This window comes from Crocuta crocuta, unplaced genomic scaffold (assembly GCF_008692635.1).
Source record: "Crocuta crocuta isolate KB4526 unplaced genomic scaffold, BGI_CrCroc_1.0 scaffold112, whole genome shotgun sequence".
NCBI classification, from domain to species: Eukaryota; Metazoa; Chordata; class Mammalia; order Carnivora; family Hyaenidae; genus Crocuta; species Crocuta crocuta.
Genome location: NW_027528818.1, coordinates 703,155 through 724,613, shown reverse-complemented (window position 1 = coordinate 724,613; position 21,459 = coordinate 703,155). Strand labels below are relative to the sequence as shown.

The 21,459-nt window shown below is 43.4% G+C and overlaps 1 protein-coding gene across 2 annotated transcripts in view; it reads right to left on the bottom strand.

Annotated features, from left to right (window-relative positions):
* Positions 1–21,459, bottom strand: part of ZNF827 (zinc finger protein 827) — a 168,745-nt gene that overhangs the window by 54,862 nt on the left and 92,424 nt on the right. For both annotated transcript variants that reach the window (XM_077755912.1, XM_077755911.1), the window contains exons 7-8: positions 19,422–19,479; positions 1,812–1,915 (exon numbers count right to left, since the gene is read on the bottom strand). In XM_077755912.1, the coding sequence (XP_077612038.1) occupies positions 1,812–1,915; positions 19,422–19,479 (162 nt within the window). The remainder of the gene's footprint in view (positions 1–1,811; positions 1,916–19,421; positions 19,480–21,459) is intronic.

Genomic DNA, 21,459 nt, shown 5'->3' with positions numbered 1-21,459 from the left:
GTCCCTTTTTAGTTGTCTGTTCTAGCAAAATGTAAATATACTCATTGTGCTTGTCCCCTGCCTACATAAAGGCTCTTGGAAGTATAGACGGACTCTCCCTCAGAATGGTAGATTTACATTTTAAAACTCCCATTGATGCTGACTTCCCACCTAAAATGAAAGTTAACTTTTTAAGTGAATTTATCTAATTTGTAATATGTCTATCCAGCAAACCACACAAACGTCTTCTACATGCAGTGAAACATACACTGATATCACTCTTTGAGGTCGAGCTGTAACTTGACCAATAAAACCTTCTTAAAATATAGTCAAGCCAAACAGTATTAGGCCAGCAATGCAGGGTTTGGATATACATCACGGGATGCTGGCTGTGTGGGTCACCGCACTCTGACAGGCAGTTTCTAGGCAGTTATTTTGACATTAGAAAGTCACAATCCATCAACTTAACAGCAGGGTGATAATTTGGGGACCAGGGAGATGGCTATTCAAAATGACACTGTGGGAAGTAAACAGGAGTTCAAATAGTCCCTGTTTGAGAATGAAGACATCAACTAAGCAAAATTTCTTTCCACCTCTAGAACCAGGTTTTATGTAATGTGTTGTTGTGTAAGCGTGTTACCTGTGCCATTTGAAAAGCCCTGCAAACTTAAACGCATGTAGGTACCTGGACTCTTTGGGGATGAGAAGAAATGGATGTGTCAGACTAAAAAGTGACAAAGAGTTGCGTCCCCCTCCCCCAGTGTTTGTCACAAACCACTTCCAGTGACCTGTGATACCCCAAGCCAGTATTTCCTGAGGTGCTCCTTGGTTCTTTCAAAATACTCAGACCTCCAGTCACCTGTGACACCAGGCTCCCTGGGTGGGTGGAAGACACTTGGACTTTATTCGTGTAGGGGTTCCTGGTCAATGACCCTGCTGCAAGCCCTCCTGAACACTTGTAGCCTTGGTCTCCCACACTCTCCTGGACAAATGAATGGGTGCAGGGGCCACGGAGAGCTTCTGAAATTCTCTCAAATTGCTGGAGCTAAGGTAATGACAACAGGAAGCTTCCTGACTGTTGCACTGGGGTTGGAGCGGGGGAAGGAGCAGAGTATGGGTTACAGTGCAGTGGTTCTCAAATGTTCTCATCTCATAATAACTCTGAGAACACACACGCAAGCCCCGAGGGATGGCCATGCAATTGGGAAGGCGACAGCAAACGCATCTTGCCTTCACCTCTGGAAAGGAGAAATGACAAAGGAAGAGTGGACAATAAATTATGTATTGACGCTGAGATTGCAAAAAGGAACATTAGATGGATATATGAAGATACTCTGATTAAGAAGAGAGGCGGAATCCGCGTGCCGAGATTGTCTTAATGAGCTGTGCTGTTTCCATGGAAACCAAAGTGGTCTTTGTGGCCACCCACACCCCACTAGGGTCACGACCTTCCCTGCTGGCGATTAGTTCTCGCCACTGCCCTCCTATATCTTCCTGGCCGTCTGCCTGAAATACTAACAGCGTGTAAAGCAAATTATTTTCAGGTTATACTTAGCTCTTTCAAAGAAAAAGAAACTTGCTCTATCAATGAAACATCAGCAGGTAAAGAACAATGAGCCTCTAAAGCAAAAATGAAGTGCTTGATTACTGCCGGCCCTTGATTTTAATAAACTTTTGTGGGTGTTTAAATTGAGTTTCTCCTCTTTTTTAAAAAATCTAGCTTCATACAAAAACTTAAGCACATAAGCTGAAAGTATCTGAAAATTTACACACTTCAGAAAAGGAGTTTTAAGCAACCAACGGTAGAAGCAAAGTCAACAATGTTTCCATACCTGGCGCTGCTATTCTTCCGTGAAGCACAGACTCACCGGACAGCAGGTCTTTCGAATTAGAGGTGAATGGTGATTGTCTAAATGTATCTTCTGAAAAGAAAGGGCTGGGGTGGGGAAAGGGGAGATGAAATTTAGTAAATTAAAGGTATTTGCATTACCCAGAGAATCTGGCCCCAAAGACCGACACACAGACACAGACACACACAGTCACACACACGCAGGATAAGGTACCTTTTAAAAAAAAAAAAATGGTGTTAATACAAGAAGGTTGTGCTTAAAATGGAAGAGAAAGTATATTACATCAGACAAGTGCCATCTGTATATTCTGCCTGTTGGTTTTCTATTTGAGGTGAATATAGGAAACATCATCTTGAAACATTGTTAAGCACAGTCAGGACAGCTGAGCAGTAAATTTTACTCCTGTACTGTATGTTCGGTAAGTGTGCTGTGCCCAAATGAAGACCAACTGCCCGGATCCAGATCAGAATCACGAGGCCTATTTGAGGTTCTTCCCAGAGGGGAGACAGATTCGCCCTGGCTCACCCACGTTCTGTCACCTGGGCCCTCAAGACCAATAGCAGGCACCCGAAGGACAGCAGGCAGGCCAGAGTCAGGGGCCATCGCACTTTCAGAGATAACTCACTGGTCCCCACGGAAACCGAAACTGCATCCTAGAACCATTGTGCTTTGGAAGGAGGTAAGCCAGCTTATGGGACTCCTGAAAGGACCCTGGGGAACCTTTATTTCCCATGAAACGGAGGCCCTGACTTGAGTGATTCTCAGTTCCCCGAGGGGCTCAGCTAGAACTAGAAGCAGGGACGACACACATTTGGCCAGGGTTTTGCTCTACACCGAACACAAAGGCTTCGGATGCTTTTAACCAGAGGATTCTAATCCAATTGTAGCACCCACCGTCCATGCCTCTGAAGTAAACTGTAAATAAGTATTGTGATCACACGTGAGAATACTGCAGTTATCAGTAATGTTCAACCTGGAGAACAGAAGGCCCAAGTTATTTACAACAGAGGAAATTTAATGGAGGGAACTGCGTACACAGGTGGTGAAGGTCTATGGGGGGCAGTATACAGCCCGAGACAGGTAGAACAGGAGGCAGCCCCCTCCCTGAGGCTAGAAGAACAAAAGGAGGAGGTAGATGGAGCCCAAGGTCTGGGGCCTGTTGGTGGGGTCTGCACCTGGGAGGAGACGCAGCTGCTGAAGGAGATGGAAAGGGGTGGGGTGGTCTTCCTTAAGCCCCTCCCCCCACCTCCCACCAGGGCCTCTGACTGGTGGAACCTTCCCAGAAGCCAAGGAGAGGCAGCCTGCAGGGCTCTGCAAAACTGTAAGACAATGGGGGCACCTGGGTGCCTCAGTTGGTTAACCATCGGACTTTGGCTCAGGCCATGATCTCAGTTTGTGGGTTCAAGCCCCGCATCAGGCTCTGAACTGTTAGCACAGAGCCTGGAGCCTGCTTCAGAGTCTGTTTNGGCACACAAGGCTAGGACTATGACTGGTGTTGCTTTACTAAGTATGCCTCAAGGCTATGGTTACTGTCATTAAAGAGTAAAAGGAAATATTAAGATAAAACTGGAAGACATCTTTTTTTATAAGAAAGTAAAACATACATTAATTAACAATATGATTTTATATGACTGTGAGGCTAGAGTTAAGGCAACTTTGTATGGCATGCTTTTTAGTTACATCTTAAACACAAAACAGTTTAAAGAGACTTAAAGAATAAACGAGTTACAGGCTAGTAGGTGACAGGAAATGGGGAAATGTCCTTTGATGCCAAACAGCTCATAACCTGCACATGATGCAGAACACTTGAAGGACGAGGCAATGCAGTACGGTGGTTAACAGCACGCGCTCAAAGGTAAACAGCTCTGAGTTCAAATTCCAGTCCCACCACTTCGGCTGTGTGACCTCCTACATATTATTGAGCTTCTCCAAGCCTGTTTCTTATCTATAAAGTGGGAGGATCACAGCATCCACACCTCACACAGAAGCTGTCAGGACTGAGGAAGACAATCCGGAGAATATGCTTTCATAGTGCGTGCTTTCACATTACGTGCTCAATAAAGGTGGAGCTATTTTTTATCTGCATCTCTAACTCAAAGAGGAGCATAAATGAGCCAAAGTACGAGTTGACAGAAAGTGTAGAGTTTCCTGGTATAAAATGAATGAAGAAAAAGTCACTCTGATTTTGAAGTCTTTGACTTCTGGGTGACGGACGAGGTTAATTTCCAACTCTTCCATGAAAGTCACGGTTAACTATCAAAGGGCTTTTAAGGACAGAGACACCTTAGAGTATCGTTGGTCAAACCCAGAGTGTAAGATTTCTCCATCCCCACCTCGCTGGTGCTGGAGCCTCTATACAAATGTGGCAGTGCTATTCTTGTGTCTGAGTGGACAGTTCACATGGGAAACACCAGGAGCTGGTCGCTGTGCACAGGGCAAAGGTCTGGCAATGGGTCTGCATGTTACCATGACTCTGGCTCTAGCAATTACCTTGAGATCTGAAAGCTCAGGGAAACCCACGAACTGTTTGGTCTGAAATGTGGAGACATCCCTCTGAGGACATGAAGAGTCCTGAGAAGGGCTCCCTAAAGGGGATCTCAAAATACCACCCTTCTTACCACAGAGAAACATGGGCACTGCCCCCATTCCCTCAGTCTGACAGCAGCTATCCAGTGAATGTCTACGACGTGCCAGGCCCTGGGCACATACTGATCAGCAAAATCAGCTATGACTCCAAATTTCAGGGAGTGCAAAGACCTGTGTGGGTACATGAAAGGGAACTGTAACGGAGTCTAACACTGTGGAAGAGAGGCTACAGTATTACGGGGGCAGGCCGGCCTGGCCTACTGAGCTGAGACCCGAATGGAAGGGAGGCTTGTGGGAAAGTGTCCCTCATGCAGCCAGAGAACACAGCCCATCTACGGAGCTGCTAGAAGGCGCACCGAGGAGGGATATGAGGCTAAAGCTTCGGGCAGGCACACTGCATGTAGGGATCCTGACTCTGTCCCAATAGCGGTGGGAAGCCCTGCTGTGTTTTAACAAAGTGGTGGGGCTCGCAGAAGACAAGACAGGTGGCCAGAGCAGCGGTCCGCATGAGACATCGTGACACCAGTGGCCAATGCATCAAAACAGCAGTGACACATGCAGACTGAATAATAGTTTAAGAGATAGAGCAGGTAGAGACTGTAGGTACACTTATTTTTTTTAAGTTGATTTATTTATTTTGAGAGAGAGAGCAAGAGCATGTGCATGCAAGCACCGGAAGGGCAGAGAGAGAGAGAGAGAAAGAGAGAGAGAGAGAGAGAATCCCAAGTTCGATGCAGGGCTCAAACTCATGAACCACAAGATCATGACCCACACTGAAAAACCAAGAGTCAGATGCTTAACCGACTGAGTCGCCCAGGCGCCCCAAGGTACATTTAAAACCAACCCGCAGGTTTCCAGGTGAACCAGGCCGAGGCTGCCATGCTGCATGCCAGGAACAGGCTCCTAGATTTTGCTAAATAGTGGAAATGGGCTACCTCTGTATCTTCACATGGTCTCTTCAACACAGCAGGTCTCCCCCGATGTGAGCAGTGAAGCCCTATTATCACCAAGCCGCTAAGAAGAAATTGAGTTGAAAGGGAGACAATCACCGAGGGAAACAACATCCCAAATAATTTTCTACCCTGGATGCAGCTTTATCCTGCACAGCACAGAAGAGGTTTCTTCTGAGGGAGAGGGAGTGGTGCTGCATACTAAAAAGGCACCAAAGAAGAAGCAATGTTATGGGGCAAGGAATCAATGAAGAACCTTGCACAAGCCAAGGCAGCGTAAGCCTAATGGAAGGCCTTCTCTAGAAAGAGATGATATTAGGTTAACAGCATCAGTCTCAGGCCACACACGCACAACTACAGTGCTCTGCGTTTGTAGGCGTCCGTTCCAGGAGGTCAGGAGGGTGGTGGTTTGGCGCACCGTTGGCAACAATCTGAGCCTGCATTCCCTACTGGCCATTTAGTAGTTTAAGTGACTTCCGGCCAACAACCTCTCTAACCTTGGTTTCATCACTGGGAAAACGGTTTCAAACTACTTTCTTCGTAAGGATGCTGCAAGGTTAAGTAAGGTAGTTCATGTTAACGTTCTTAGTACATAGTACAAGCTCAGTAAAAAGTAGCAACTGACAACCCAGGCATATATTGCTACTAAATATCTGGCACTGTTCTAAAGTATGTGTATATTAACTTCACTTAGTCCTCAGAAGCGCCCTACTGGGTGGCTACCATTATTATTATCGTCTGTAAGGGATGCAGAGACTTGGACACAAAGAAGAGAAGTGATTGTCCGTGCCCGTGAGCTGAGTCTGGATTTGAATACAGGCAAGCTGGCTTCCCAGTCTGCACTCTTACCCACTAAGCTACACTGCCTTCCTCCTGTGATCCCGTAACATCCAGGCAGCTCACGGGCAGTACAGAGCCGCAGATCCTCCTTGGAATGAACAGGGCAGGAAGAGATACAGGAAGGAGGGCTGAAGGGGAGATGGGAGCAGCCTTTTCAGTATACAGGATCCCAGGTAACTGAAAGAAGACTTTTCCACCTGAGAAATACCACAAGTGAGAATGATTTAGTCTTTCCCTCCCTCTAGAAGTTAAGATATGGCCCAATTTTCTAAAACTTCGGCAACCCAGAGGCCTGTCAATTTGCAATCCTAAACACCTCCCCCTGTCTGCACCTACTGCTTTTGAGGGCAAGCTCATCTCTGTGATTAAGCCTAAATGAAGAGGGAAGAGTAACGAGGCCATCAGGTGTTCACAAGCCTCTATTTCAGCACAGATGTGAAGCTCATGGTGGCACTGTGCTTACACAGACGTACATTAATCTTCCAGTCACCTAGACTGGCAGCTATGTTTCAGGAAGAGGAGGAGGAAAACCAAACTTGCCGCATGTCCTACATAGATGCACTTGCTTAACGGGATTAGATCTCCAATGATGTTAACCATCTTCAGCTCTGCCCATGATCTGAGGACAGCGGACACCGCCCCCTGCACCTTAGGGCCGAGCAATGTCATTTTCAGAATGCCGAGATGGTATTCCTTAAGCAGCTCTTCTTCTCCCATGCCTCACGCATTTGTAAAGCGCAGAAGTACATCCACTCTCGGCAGAGGCCCAGCTTTGCGGCGGACAGAGCCGGCCCTGTGTTCACGCTGCGGTGATGGCCACTGGTGGGAGGAGGTGGTGGTCAGGGCAGTACCAGGATGTGCCCAACACAGGATGCACCGGGTCTGCATCTCCTCGGGGAGGAGAACAATAAATAAAATACGGACTTGCTGATGGGCTTGACTTGAACACATTCGTACCATCCTTCAACTAGTCACTTCGTCGGTTCCCACTTCTTCCAAAAAGCAGCCGGCTCGTGGCTGCTGCACGGCTCTCGCTTCCTGACTCCCCAGCTGCCTGAATTTTAGTCATTTCACTGTGAAAAAGCCTCTGCATCAGAAAGTGAGCTAAAGAGGTGGAAAAAGGGAAACACTACCAACAAAGTGATTTATTTCTGGTTAACATTTTGGTAATGGACGAGGTTGAAACGAATAGCTGAAAGGACAAGAGATCATCAGCTGTCCTCATATAATGAAATTCCCACCTGCCACAGTATATCCCTTCTGGCCCTGGACAAAGACCCGCTACCCGGAAGACTGCATTTATTCGGATAAATAAATGTTCAGAAGCGGCATCTGGAGGCTGTTGATGTAAACTCCCCCGTTACTTTTCTTGCCTTTTGCTACATAGAAAAACCAAAACGTTTACCTATTCAAGTGTCTCTTCTGGGTAGAAGTGAAATGAACATTGCGTGTTTTTATTTTTCTCTGGTAGAAAATCTAAGGGCTAAATTATGAAGGGGCACCGCTGTCACCATGACTGGACAAGTCCAGGCATCAGACGGCACGGACTGTAGGGTCAACAGCGCAGGGCTGTGAAAGGAAAGATTTACAATAAATAATAAAACAGTTCATAAAAGATTATGGCTGTAAATAGTGATACATTTTGCTAAGTGCCGACTGTGGCACAAATATTTCCACCTTTAACATCTGAGTGTGCCAGCAGGGAGCTGTGCCTCATGCCGAACAGAAGGCCCGTCTACTTGCAAACCACCCTCCCTGGGCACCAGCATCGAAACCAAAACGTTACAGGAATCCTCATGTTGATGACAACAGCAGAATGAAACAAGAAGGAAAGAAAAAGGCGGATACAGTATATAAAAGAGCGTTGGAAGAAGTACTTTAAGTAACGACACAATTGGTGGGAATGCAAACTGGTGCAGCCGCTCTACGAACAGTATGGAGGTTCCTCAAAAAATTAAATATAGAATTACCCTATGACCCAGCAGTAGCACTGCTAGGAATTTATCCAAAGGATACTGGAGCACTGGTTCATAGGGGTGCATGGACCCCAATGTTCAGAGCAGCACTATCCACAATGGTCAAATCATGGAAAGAGCCCAAATGTCCATTAACTGACAAATGGATAAAGAAGATGTAGTTTACATATACAATGGAATACTACTTGGCAACGAGAAAGAATGAAATCCTGCCATTTGCAAGAATGTGGATGGAACTGGAAGGTATTATGCTAAAGTGAAATAAGTCAGTCAGAGGAAGATAGATATGTTTTCACTCATGTGGAACTTAAGAAACTTAACAGAAGATCATGGGGGAGGGAAAGGGGGGGAAAAGTTACAGACAGGGAGGGAGGCAAGCCATAAGAGACTCTTACATACTAAGAACAAACTGAGGGTTGATGGAGGGTGGGGGAGAGGGGATAGTGGGTGATGGACACTGAAGAGGGCACTTGTTAGGATGAGCACTGGGTGTTGTATGGAAGCGATGAACCATGGGAATCTACCCCCAAAATGAAGAGCACACTGTACACACTGTATGTTGGTTAACTTGACGATAAATTATATTTATAAATAAACAAATAAATAAATAATGACACAATTATTTTAAAGGAGCAACAGAGAAGAAACTTTTTTTTCCTTCTTAAAGACAATAACTCTTAGGACTGAACTTGGGAATGGCAAGCAGAAAAGAAAGGTTAAACAAGGAAGAGAGACTTTGCTCTGTAATGAGTTTTTACTCAGAACCCATAAGGATTTGTATACTTCAGGGTAGAAGGAAATTCGATGAAGGTAAGAGTTTCAGACAAATCATCCTGAAGTGACATTCTGACTTCCTGTGCACATTTACGAATTTTTCTGTAATGAATAAGAAAAGATGGTGTATTTTCAAGTAAAAGTACTTGATTATTTATTTAGCTATGTTTCATACAGCATAACAGGGCCTCAGGAATTTTCCCAAGAGCTGCGTAAAATATTTCCTAAGGATTCTGGGTTAAGTTTTGTTTAGTTTTATTTTATTTTAAGGAAATCTCAAGAATAAATGATCTGACTCAGATATTTCTGAGAAGTTATAATATATTGTGAAAGGAGAGCCAGAAATCCCATTCTGGAGTGGATAAGTTCTGTGGGGGTCAACGTTTTCTCTCTGTCACTGTTACCTGCCCCCAGCAGACTCCAGCCCCTGGGCCATCTCATCAGATGGCTCTGTTTACGGGCTTGCCTCAGTCTCTATTCAGTCCCTGCTATTAATTCAAGTCAGTAAAAATCCTAGTTTTCTGTACTAATATATCATGTTATTTTTAAAGTGCTAAAACTCCATATATTTATCTAAAACCATTGTACTGGTATTTTTAAAACTCTGACCTCTGAATCACTTAGACCTTGAGACACACCCCAAGGGTGACACACTGCATTAATATCTTAAATTGAACAGGAAGCAGTGGTTGAGAAAATCTTCCATGCCTCAAGAAAAGATAGGCAATAGAACAGTGATTCCAAGAACAAATCTTGCTCTAGTTCAAGGACTCTCTGAGCATGTGGAATTTGAATATGACAGACAGAAATGGATACAGGTAGCTTCCACACGGAAACTCCAGGCAGATATGATGATGCTAAAGGAAGGACGACAAACTGGAAATGTTCTCTTTCAACAAGACCTAGACAGGGCTAACCAAAAATGGAATACAGTCTTTGCCAGAGAAAAGAGGGCTGTTTTTTGGTAAGCTTTTCCAACACATCAAATACAAAAGATGTTATTATTCAAAAATAAGGAATAGGGGAACTATTTGGTTTAGTTATAACTAAATCTTCTCAACATTTCTTCAAGTACCTTAGGGCCACAAGAAACTTTCTGAGAAGCTGGAGTCACTAGCATGAAAGTATGTTCACGACCGAACAGTAAAACATCGCCACACTTTATTTTTGAGATCTCATTTTTTATAAAAGGTCAAGGAATATTATTTCATTTTCATGATTAACATGTAAATTCTTAAGAAGTGTTTCTTTTTATCTCAGATATTACTGGCTCTGATTACTTTCTTTGTTAATAATTTATAATAGAGTAATAGATGCTTAATACATTTTTTAATTTTTTTTTAATGTTTTATTTATTTCTAGGAGAGAGAGAGACAGCCATGAGCAGGGGAGGGTCAGAGAGAGAGGGAGTCACAGACTCTGAAACAGGCTCCAGGCTCTGAGCTGGCAGTCAGCACAGAGCCTGACGCGGGGCTCAAACCCACGAACCGCGAGATCATGACCTAAACGAAAGTCGGATGCTTAACCGACTAAGCCACCCAGGCGCCCGGTGCTTAATATATTTTTAATGTATTTACATACCTATGTGTCTTGTAACATTTATAAATGATTGTATTTGAAATACATTAAATGCTCAGTTCGACAGATCTTTGTAAAAGAATTTTTAGCGTTTTATAAAACGCCAGTAAGGTCATTTTGCTACGGTATAGCGATCACTATATGTCATGTTGGACTGTATGTGGTCCTCACTACTTCCAGCTTTGGCCCTCCGTTTCCCTTTGGGTGAGCGACTGTTTCTTCTGAAATGGGGCCAGATATTAACATTTGAGGTACATCAGTTGGTGCCAATTTTCCCATGAACATTTAAGCAGTCAGCTAAAAAAATAATCGTCTATAATGAAAGAAAACAGTTTTAATGGTGTTCATGAACACCTTCTCTTTGGACACCCTATTCTTGAATGATTTTATGTATGTATTTGTTTTAATAAAAGACTTTGAACATAGGGATGGCGAAGAGTGCCCAAGACTAAAAATGATTGCCAGCCTCCCACTTGAAGACAACTCTAAACATCTAAAACAGCAAGTTCCCTCTTCAAGCTTGAAAGGGGACACAGCAGAGAAGACCACTGATGACCCCAGTGGGCAGGCCTGGAACCCAGGCATCGATCACATTGGGGGCACACATTTTCAGAGCAAGGACTGTAGTGAATAAAATGTGAACTAATCGCTACACACCGGCAAGCATCAGCCAGGACATTCATCTATACACTGAGTCTGGCATTGCAGACTCAGTGGGTTTCTAACTGGGGCTTGTGGGCAGATGAGAACCAGGGTCATTATATCACTCATATAAGCACCAGATTTTCATCTTTAATTTTCAGAGTTGATAAGAAGCTAAAATGTATCTCCTTCTCCTTCTAGTCCACTGACATGACCGCATACTTGGCTGGTTCCGCTCAAATAGAACTTTCTCAGTAATGAAAAAACAATCAAATGTGTCATCAATTCTGTGTGGCGTACAATGACACTATCGAAAATATCCTTATTTTTTAGAGATTTACATCAAAGAATCTGCGACAGAATGTCACGATGTTTGGGATGTGATTTTAAACTATAGGGAAGAAAAGGGTTGTGAAGTAAAGTGTGACAAATGTTTTTTCAGTGGGTGATGGGAATATGGTGGTTTACTTCATTATTCCTTCTGTTCTGTTTTGAAATTTTTCATAATAAAAAAATCAGTAACAACCAAACAAAAATCCCAACCCAGACAAACCACCAAACAGAATAATAAATGACAATAAAAGAAAATATACAAAAGAACGAATACAAATGCCTCCCAAATGTCTCCCCATGAACAAAATGCTTGACATCACTAAGAATCAATCAATCAAAAGATTCTAACTATAAAATATAATTTTTAACCTCCCAATTGGCCAGAAAAAAATTTTAATGATAAAACAGAAGACCTTTGAAACATTCTCTCTCTCTCTCATTAGCTTCTGGTAGAATTGTAGATTCAACTTTTTTGAAAGTCAATTAGACAATTCATGCAAAAGCCTAAAAACAGTGAATGCTTTTTTGAGTCAATTTATCCCCAGATTGTTTATATTAGCAACAACTTGGAAAAACAAAACAAAACCCTTGATATCTAATAACAGGAGACTGGTGAAATAAATTATGACACATGCAAACACTGAAAACTATGTAAACATTAAAAGAATAATATTGAGTTATGTTTATTGACATAGAAAGAAGTTCTTAATATACTGCTAGGTGAAAAGAGAAACCTGCAAAACTGTATATATAGAAGGATCCAATTTTTATAGGAAAGCATATGTATATAAACAGACAAAAAAATTCAGCAAGGACATGAATGACCAACTTAGCAGTGCCTGTCTCTAAGTAGCAGGATTGATTATAAATGATTGTTTTTTTCTTCTTTATGCCCTCGAATATTCTCTAGAAATAAGTTATTTTAAAAAAAAAAGTTTTTTAATGTTTTATTTATTTCTAGGAGAGAGAGAGAGACAGTGTGAGCAGGGGAGGGTCAGAGAGAGAGGGAGTCACAGACTGAAACAGGCTCCAGGCTCTGAGCTGGCAGTCAGCACCGAGCCCGACGCAGGGCTCGAACCCACGAACCGCGAGATCATGACCTAAGCGAAAGTCAGATGCTTAACCGACTAAGCCACCCAGGCGCCCCTAGAAATAAGTTATTTTTAAAAAATTTTTAATGTTTATTTATTTTTGAGAGAGAGAGACAGACAGAGATGGAGAGAGAGCCTGAGTGGGGCAGGGGAAGAGAGCAAGGGAGAGAGAATCTGAAGCAGGCTCCTGGCTCCGAGCTGTCATCACAGAGCCCGACGCGGGGCTTGAACTCACGAACCATGAGATTATGACATGAGCCAAAGTTGGATGCTTAACCTACTGAGCCACCCAGACGTCCCTGATTGAAGGCAGTTTTAAGTCATAGCCAGGGACAACTGTATGTAAATTATGATTCCACCAGTATCTGTCAACTTCAGCTGGAGAAAGGCCAAAAGCCATGGAAAAGAGAGGCTGTTGAAAATACAGAACAACAGAACATCTTACGAAGATATAGATATTGATAATGTTTTTTTATTTTCTTCTCTCAAAAGCACAAATGCCTTCTATTTAGGGTTGTCTCAGAGGCAGGCTGACCTGGGCAACTTAACACCGCGTTTTCAGGAACAATTCCTGCTGCAGCGGCTCAAGCATTCATCCACTGTGGACCCAGGAAACTTCTCGGTAGAGGAGCACAATGCCAGGCCTTGTGGTGTGGTGGGGAGGCCAGACCCGGGGAGCCAGAGCCAACCGCAGGCCCAGGAAGTGAACCTGCATGTCCGGATCCACGAAAGGTCAGCTTGCGAGGGACCTGGATCTCCCAGAGGAATCCGACTCTATGCACAAACAAGGACAATGGGCTTTCTGCTGAGGTGAGCAGAGAACAGACGAACTCAGTCTTCCCTGCAGTGGCGCAAGACCGTCCTGTGGAAGTTGTAGGTAACGCCAGTGCAATAGGGATGCTCCCTGGCCTGTGGCATCGTCCAAGAGGGCTTCTCACCCCAACACGGGGGCCAGTCCTTGCATATCTGATATATTTCTAGTAAAAACCGTGGAGACACACTTGAGGGAAAATCCCAGATAAGAAGGAATGGGATTGAGCTTGCACCTGAGCCACATATACCCTTTGGTCACGTCGCCCGTGCTTCATTTGTCAAAGGTGGCTAAGGAAGAAAGCTACATGTCTACCTACAGAGAGTTACAAGTTCATGCTTCATCTCTGGCTATTCTGAGTTATATAAACAAGATGAACACTGTTGCAAGGCAGGAGAAATAAAGTTGGCAGAGCTCATGGGAATGAGGAAAAGGCACACCCCTCTTTAGATCCTCAAAAGGAGATTTAAACCTGTCTCTTCATAATAACACAATACCAAATGGGTCTGGAAGTGTATTGTTTCAACTATAACAGTTCAATATAGATATCACAGATGGAAAGGAAAATGGCAGGGGTGATGCTTACAAGACAATAGAGTGTAGGAATAGATAAAAGTACTGAGAACAGTTTGGTCAAATATGAAGGAAAAAGTCCAAGTGGCAGCAATAATTTCAGGCTCTGTGTGTGTGTGTGTGTGTGTGTGTGTGTGTGTGTGTGTGTGTGTGTGTATGGGGATCTACTATTTTCAAGGATGAGTTTTAATTTCTTTGAAAAATAAAAACTCAAACATAAGTTGAAAACGATGTATTGCCAGTGAAACACACGCAAGTTAACAGTTGTGTCAGAGCAGTTGCAGATGGTGGTGCAGGTCGTGCACTGCACAAAGGCACCATATACATCACAGATATCAAAGATTTATGTACTTATTGTGACAATATTCCAGTAGATGGCAGTACCTTCAGGAAGCGTGTCTTAAAATCTGCAATGGCACCATACGGCCCACAAGAGCCTTGACTTCACCATAAAAAGCAGTGAATATCTTAACTGAAGGGACTTCATGAAATTAGTAGCAGCTTCCATTTTTCAGAAATGGAATCTCAATGCATTTAATTTTAAAGTCCTAAAATTTAACAGGTAATGAGAATATGTGGAGAGCTACTCAACAATCACCAATTTAATTTGCTCTCTTTCTTGTTTTTTTTTTTTCCCCTAATTGCTTTTGTCTAATCTGGTGTTCTTGGTGAGTAATCTTTTACTTTTTAAGGTAATAGAGTATTACTCTCTTTTGCCTTCCAAAAAATGAAAGGAGGAAATTGTACAAATTGAGGCAGCACATCATGCTTTTCCAAATGTGTGCAATTTCTATTACTGAATCATAAATATTTAAGGACATGCATCCAAACCGTCACACAGGAAAATTCTATATTGGACACTTCCAAGTGCATATGTCTTTTAGTCAGCACTGTAAGAGACATTATCTAAATCATAACAAATAGCCCGCATTTCAACGTTCTGAAAATTGGGCAAATTAAATGTTGGTCGGCACAGCATGATAGGAGTACTTTCTCCGATTTTCCCACTTCTGCTTTTTGTCTTGTAGTGGAGAAAAGGACAATTCAGGCAAACACTTCCTTGCTTTTGGAATAAAGCAAACCAGGTGTGAGAAGTTTTTCTTAAGGCTTGCAATCTTATATCCCTGAGGACACTGAATTATTAATGGGTAAAGGAGAGAGCAAATAACCAAGAAAGGGTTCTTGGCAGCCATTGTTTGATGTTCATGGTGTTACACAACACTGAGCATGTCCAGTTCACCTGCCAGGAGCTATCTGGTTCTTACTCTAGGGTTCCATTTTCCTATTTCGATCTTATCCAGCATCTAGCTGGGTGATGGTCCATGTCAGAAGATGTAGATCTTCTTCTTATTCCATTAAACTTTGGGATCTGGTTATGATCCTGGTTATATGCCTCATATATTTTCATCAACAAATGATCATATTAGCTGGTTACCTATTCCCTGCAGAATCTAGGCTTGTGCTAGGAAAGGAAATAGAAACATCAGGATTTTATTAGTCTCTTAAGTGTTCAGCCCTTCTGTTCTCCCGGGTCTGGCTGGACCGTCTCCTCATCTCATTTATCAGGTAGAATGGCATTAAGAACACTCAGTCCACACACTATCTCAAAGGAGATGCAGAGCCTTCTTTACACTTAGATTGAATTTGCTGGACTCTGAGGTTAAAGAGGTAAAAAGGACTGCTGTTTTAGCATTTACAGCGAAGTTCCAACTCAAGGACTGATTCGGTGAAGGGGCCCCTAGGAGGGCACAAGCAAGGGTGGAAAGGTTAAGGTCAAGGCGTTGGTGAGCAGGACCACATGATCCAATCATTCCAGCTGTTAAGTAGATTGATTTCTTTGCCTGGCTACATGGTGCAATTCGGTAGATTGTTTTTCTCTTTTACTTTTGGGAAGATGATACTAATTTAAGTAGCTGAGTCTCAGTTCTTGGGGTGAAAAAAAAAGCGTTTTCAAACAAGCCTTTAAAATGATGTCTGGGATTTGCTTTAAAGTAATTTAGGGGGAGGGAGAACAAAACAGAGAGCCCTATCAACACAGGTCGTGAGATAACTGTTCAAACTGGGCAATGGGTACATTCCCTACCTTTGTATATGTTTGACATTTTCCATTGAAAGAGTTTTTAAAAAATGAAGTAGAAAGCCAATGATTCAGAAACTTGCTAGTTATTAGTGTCAACCTTTAGCTTCACCTAAACCACGTTTTAAAAAACTGCTAACAAGGAATGCGGTCTTCACTTCATTTTCTCTCTCCATGTCTGCTCATCTTATAATAAGGGTATTAACAAACAGCAGAATTGCCAATGGAAAGGATCTGACAGGGAGGAGGGTGTAATTATCATCCCTAAGAACGGACAAAGGGACAGTGAGCTGTATCCACTGGACACATCCACAAGCTCATGCTCTCCTCCTGGTGCCTGGAAATCCACACCCCATGTCCCGTTGGTAAGCACATACTGGAATGCTGAGTTACAATGTTTCTTTCTAGGCTGCTACACTTTTTCTTAGTTCTTGCGGTTGGAATCAGAGTTAAGACCAAAAATGACAAACAACTGTGGAGAGAGTTATGGGTTTGCACAGGACAGGAGAGAATGAGCTTCTCTCTTCAGAACTGCACATCTCTTCCCTGCCCTCGGGCCCCTGGATAAACAGACCCTCGGGGGGCAGGAGATCTCACTGAGTGGAGGGGCTCAGGCACCCCCTGACATTTGGAAGAGTTTGACCTCAGTTAAACTATCTTCAATGTCCCTAGCAATTCTCAAACATGGCAGATTCTGAACTTGACTGCAATCACGAGCCATCGTTCTGGACAGTGAGCTTCTTCTGGAAAATATAGAAGAAGATCCCACGAAGTACATAAATATCTGGAGATGAGGACATTTGGAGGCTTGATGTCAATCTTTTTGAGAAGTACAGAAAATCATACCTTAAAACAACCCCCCAGCTGATCTTGTACAAACAAAATAAATGCTCCTTCTAAAACAGGAATCAAAAAATAAGAGAGGGAGTTGGCATTTTTTTCCCCTTTCCCTGTTATCAGTTAACTGAGGTTAAAGAGGATTTCTTGGCACAAAGCCGCTTGATTCTATTCCACCTGAAGTAATGAGGTGAGAAGGTAAGAAAGAGATCTATTTGAGGAGAGGCTAATTGAACAAGTTCCTACTCAAAGGGAAAATAAAAACACACCAAGGATTCTATAGAAGAATAAACCAAGAATTCTATACCACTGATTTCGGAACACTATACCATGTCAGGGGCTCACAGCAAGCACCTCTTCCTTTGCTTTGGGCAAAAGGTCTGATTTGGATTTCTTCTTACTCATAATCTCCCAGCAAGAGAAGAATCTAAGGATTGCTTCATTTTTGCCAAATGGCTAAAAAAAATTTCTCTTCTATCCTATAATTATGCTCTAGCTCCAGCCAAGGCAATTTAGACTATGAGACTTATTTCACTCATTTGGGACTGGTTCAAATCTCCTTTTACTCTTCCCAGAGAACACCTGAAAGGCATAAAATAACACGGCTTCGCAGCACACCTTTCTGTTATATAAATATTATTATGTTCTCTTAAAGATCCAGCAGAAAACCACCAGAGGGGGTGCTGTTGGGTCCTGCTCACAACGCCTTTACTGCATTAGTGTGCCCACCGGCAAGCGGCTGGTGGTGCTGGCTGCTAATAGTGAGGGAGAACTGTCTTCACCACTCTACACTCCCGGCTGGAGGTGACCTGAAGCTGGTGAATAATATGGAGCGGGGGAGCAAAGAGCGAGCCTCCTTGCCTCCAGGCAGGCTCTACCCTGCGGTGCAGTTCATGCTCCAGAATTCTCTGTGGGATCGGGCAGAGCTGGAGTCCGGTGAAAACCATGTCCTTGCTCTACAACTTCCCCTTCCCTCTCTGCCCCTTCACATCCCAGCATGGTCCCCTGAGAAGCCCCTTTCCAGATCCCCATCTCAGGCTCTGCTTCTAGGGAACCTACATTCATGACGCTTCAAGGACCCTATGGCAGCAAATGAAAATTAACATTTATTATTTTTAGTATGCTGTCTTTCAGTGTCTCCCAATCTGGACAATTTCATGTATTTACACCCATGGACACAAGACTTATTAAATGGTCTTCAGAAAACAGACATAAGGTCCAGTGGAATCCATAGCAGCTTACATCTCCTACCTGAGCATCTAACGTAATAGATACATAGCCCTCCCGGCCCCCAGACCCTTTTCCCAAAATAATGCGCAGACCAGATCGCAAGCCCCATTTTCCACCTGTGCACTTATATACAGAGACAAGGCCAGCACAGCACCACTGTTCTGATCTGTTACAGCAGGTTTCCCTTCCCTGATACGCCGCAAACTTTGTGCGAGGCCAGCTGGCTCTCTGTTTTATTTACTGTTTGATATTTGATATTCTTAAATTCCAGTCCATAGAATTAAAAAGAAAAAAACAACTCGGGTTAAGGTTCAAATGAGCAACGTTCATATGTCTGATGGTGCTCCGAGGTCAATTCATACAACCTCAGAAGAAAAGCATCCTTCATCGTCCGCTGCAAGAATTAAAAATGTAACACCAGTCAATGGTTACCCTTAGGAAGAATTTGCTAAGTTTGCTCAGGAAAGCAAAGCTCCTTCATTTAAAGCCTTCTTGGCAGCTCACACCTGCTGCCTCNTCCTTCAAAGCTAGAGGTCGGATCTCCCCCAGGAGCTTCCTTTCCCTGGTGGGATGTGCGCTTGTTGGAGCTTGCGCACAACCCTTCAGGTCTGGACCGCCTTCCCAGCCCGGGGAGGAGCAGGGAACTGGCCGGACCCCTATCTTTCATAGGGCAAATGGATGGCTGACGTCCACAAGCTGCCTTTGGCAAATGGAAAGCTTCCTTAGGTACAGCTGTTAGTGAGAACGGTTTTCCTGCGGACTTCTACGGCATTTTCTTTTGCTCTAAATTTTTTTGCCCTCCTAACAATGCTGTGATATCCTTGGTTGACACATTATCAGTCCTCAGCTGCCGAGTGACTCAGGAGCACAGCTTCAGTGAGAACCTTGGTCTCCAGACCGAGTGGGGGAAGCCTCCCTGAGATACAGACCCCGCTCCCAATCACAGCTGCACCGCCCATTTAAACTCCCAAGTCAAGAAACTTCTGCAAAGGGGAGACTTTGATCTACTTCACAAAACTACTGTAAGGAATAAGAAACGAGAACATGTGGAAAATTACCCAGCCAGGTAACAGCTAGTAGATGTCTGATAAATATTAGTGGTCTTCCCTCTTGGTGTCCTCCCTTTCTGTATTGTGTCCGTAAAAATTTTAATACAAACTAGTGGCAAAGGGCATGACTCCTTTGAACCCAGTGGGAGAAACCAGTTTGGGGACCAATGTGCAACACGTGATTGGGGCCTGATGGCCCCCACACAGGCGGCGCTCTGAGGGGACCCCGGCATAAAGTGACCTACCTGGTGGTCGTCCGAATGGTGTTTTCTTTTGTGTGATTGTGCTCTTTGCTCACTTTTTCTGTGAAGAGAAAGAATGAAAATGTACCTCTTAGGTCGCTCTTACTCAGTTTGTTTCTTTTGGGGCTCAAGCAGAAACTCCCTTAACATTTCCTTTCCCCTTCCTGTGGTTTTCTTTTGGTTTCTTTTGAAATAGACAAATCTTCCCTGTCTTCCTCGCAAAGACAATCGTGAAAAGCATATAGGGAGCCTCCGCAAAAACATTTTAGTAAAAACCAATCAAAGGGAAACCGTTACTAACAAATTTCAAGAGTGTTGTCTGATTTTAACGAGGCCTCAATAAGTACATACACACAGGCAGAGATGTGCACAAAAACAGTTATTTCTACTATATCTTTCCCCAGCTGAAAATTTCTGCTTTCCTCTGATTCAGCATGAAAACTGCAGTAGTTGCAAGTGTTCCGCTTCCGACTTTGATGACAACCTTTAAGCATTCCGTATTGTCAGGCCCCTTTGTGAGAGGGGATATAAAAACAGCCACAAGACCTCTGGGCTCTGCAGTCATCGGGCGCTTATTCTGATAAATGTCACAAGGGACAAAAAATATCATTAGCCAAGCAGAGGTAAACCCTCCCTTACTCTGTCTTGAGGTCTGTATCTACCAGCTGTCAGAAATTATTTAATTAGCTTTCAAGAACACAAAAGTTGAACTCCGGCCTTCCGGATCCAGTTCAAATGTGAGGATTCTGCCCTGTCACAGCTCTCAATGGCTCAAGTATGCAGAGCAAACCTGGCCAGCCCTGCAAGGGTGTCAGATTTCCACGGCAGGGCAAGTAAAAAACTCCCCATCGTACGGATTTGTGAAGACATTTAAACAGATATTTGGAAAAACGAAAGGTTTATATCATCTATCCAATACTTTGTAACACTAGTCTGAAGCGAGGCACGCGGTGTGTGGACAGTTGCTTTCTGTCCGCTCAATGACACTGGGGGGTGAATTTGGAATCAGAGGCAGTATTCTTTCAGAGAGCAGGAAATCAGGGCTCAAAGACTTGCCTGAGGTCACCCAGGCAGTAAGCGACAGTGCCAGGGCGAGAACTCTCCGACAGAAAGTTTTTCGCTGATAGTAGACAGTGATAATGTACTGTTAGAGACAGAGACTTTCTGAAAAGAACCACACTGGCCTCACTTGTGTAAATTTTAGCTGCTAAGTGATTTTCAAAGTTATATTGTTTTTAATGTTTATTTATTTTTGAGTCACAGAGACAGAGCACGAGCAGGGGAGGGGCAGAGAGAAAGGGAGACACAGAATCCGAAGCAGGCTCCAGGCTCTGAGCTGTCAGCACAGAGCTGGACATGGGACTTGAACTCATGAACTGTGAGATCATGACCTGAGCCGAAGTCGGACACTTAAACGACTGAGCTGCCCAGGCGCCCCCCAAAGTTATATCGTTTTTAGATATGCTTTCAGCTTGCTTTAAAAGAAAAAGCATCTTGTATGATTTGGAGCTTTTGGGAGTTTGCAAAGATCTACGTGCCCCGTTAAGTTTATAGAAGTAACTATTTCCATTATTGCAGAGCTTTGCACAAATACAATCCTTGTTTGAGAACTGGGAGGTCACCATTTTCAGGACCAACTGATAGTTTCAAGCACTAGGGTGTGTCACTGGGCTAACAAGAAGGTGAACTATCATGATGGCATGCAGATTCTAGCAGCTTCTTTTCTCTTCCCTGATATTTTTCTTAGTGGGGGGGAAACAAGTGAATACTTAAATAATGAGGCATCTCCTGGTGTTTTGAATACGTTATGCATAACAAAACAGAGTTTATCAAACATTGGTAACAAACTTTACCGATGCATGGACTTCCATTATGTAAGCCAACGCTTGACTACTGACAAGGTATGTGTATTTCTTACGAATCTGAATCCTGTATGTGTATATATCTTCGATCTCAATCATGTTCAAATAATATGAGCATAATAAATTTGTGAAGGACAAACAGTATGCAGCCTGAAAGAGTTAACAAAGAAAACAACTAA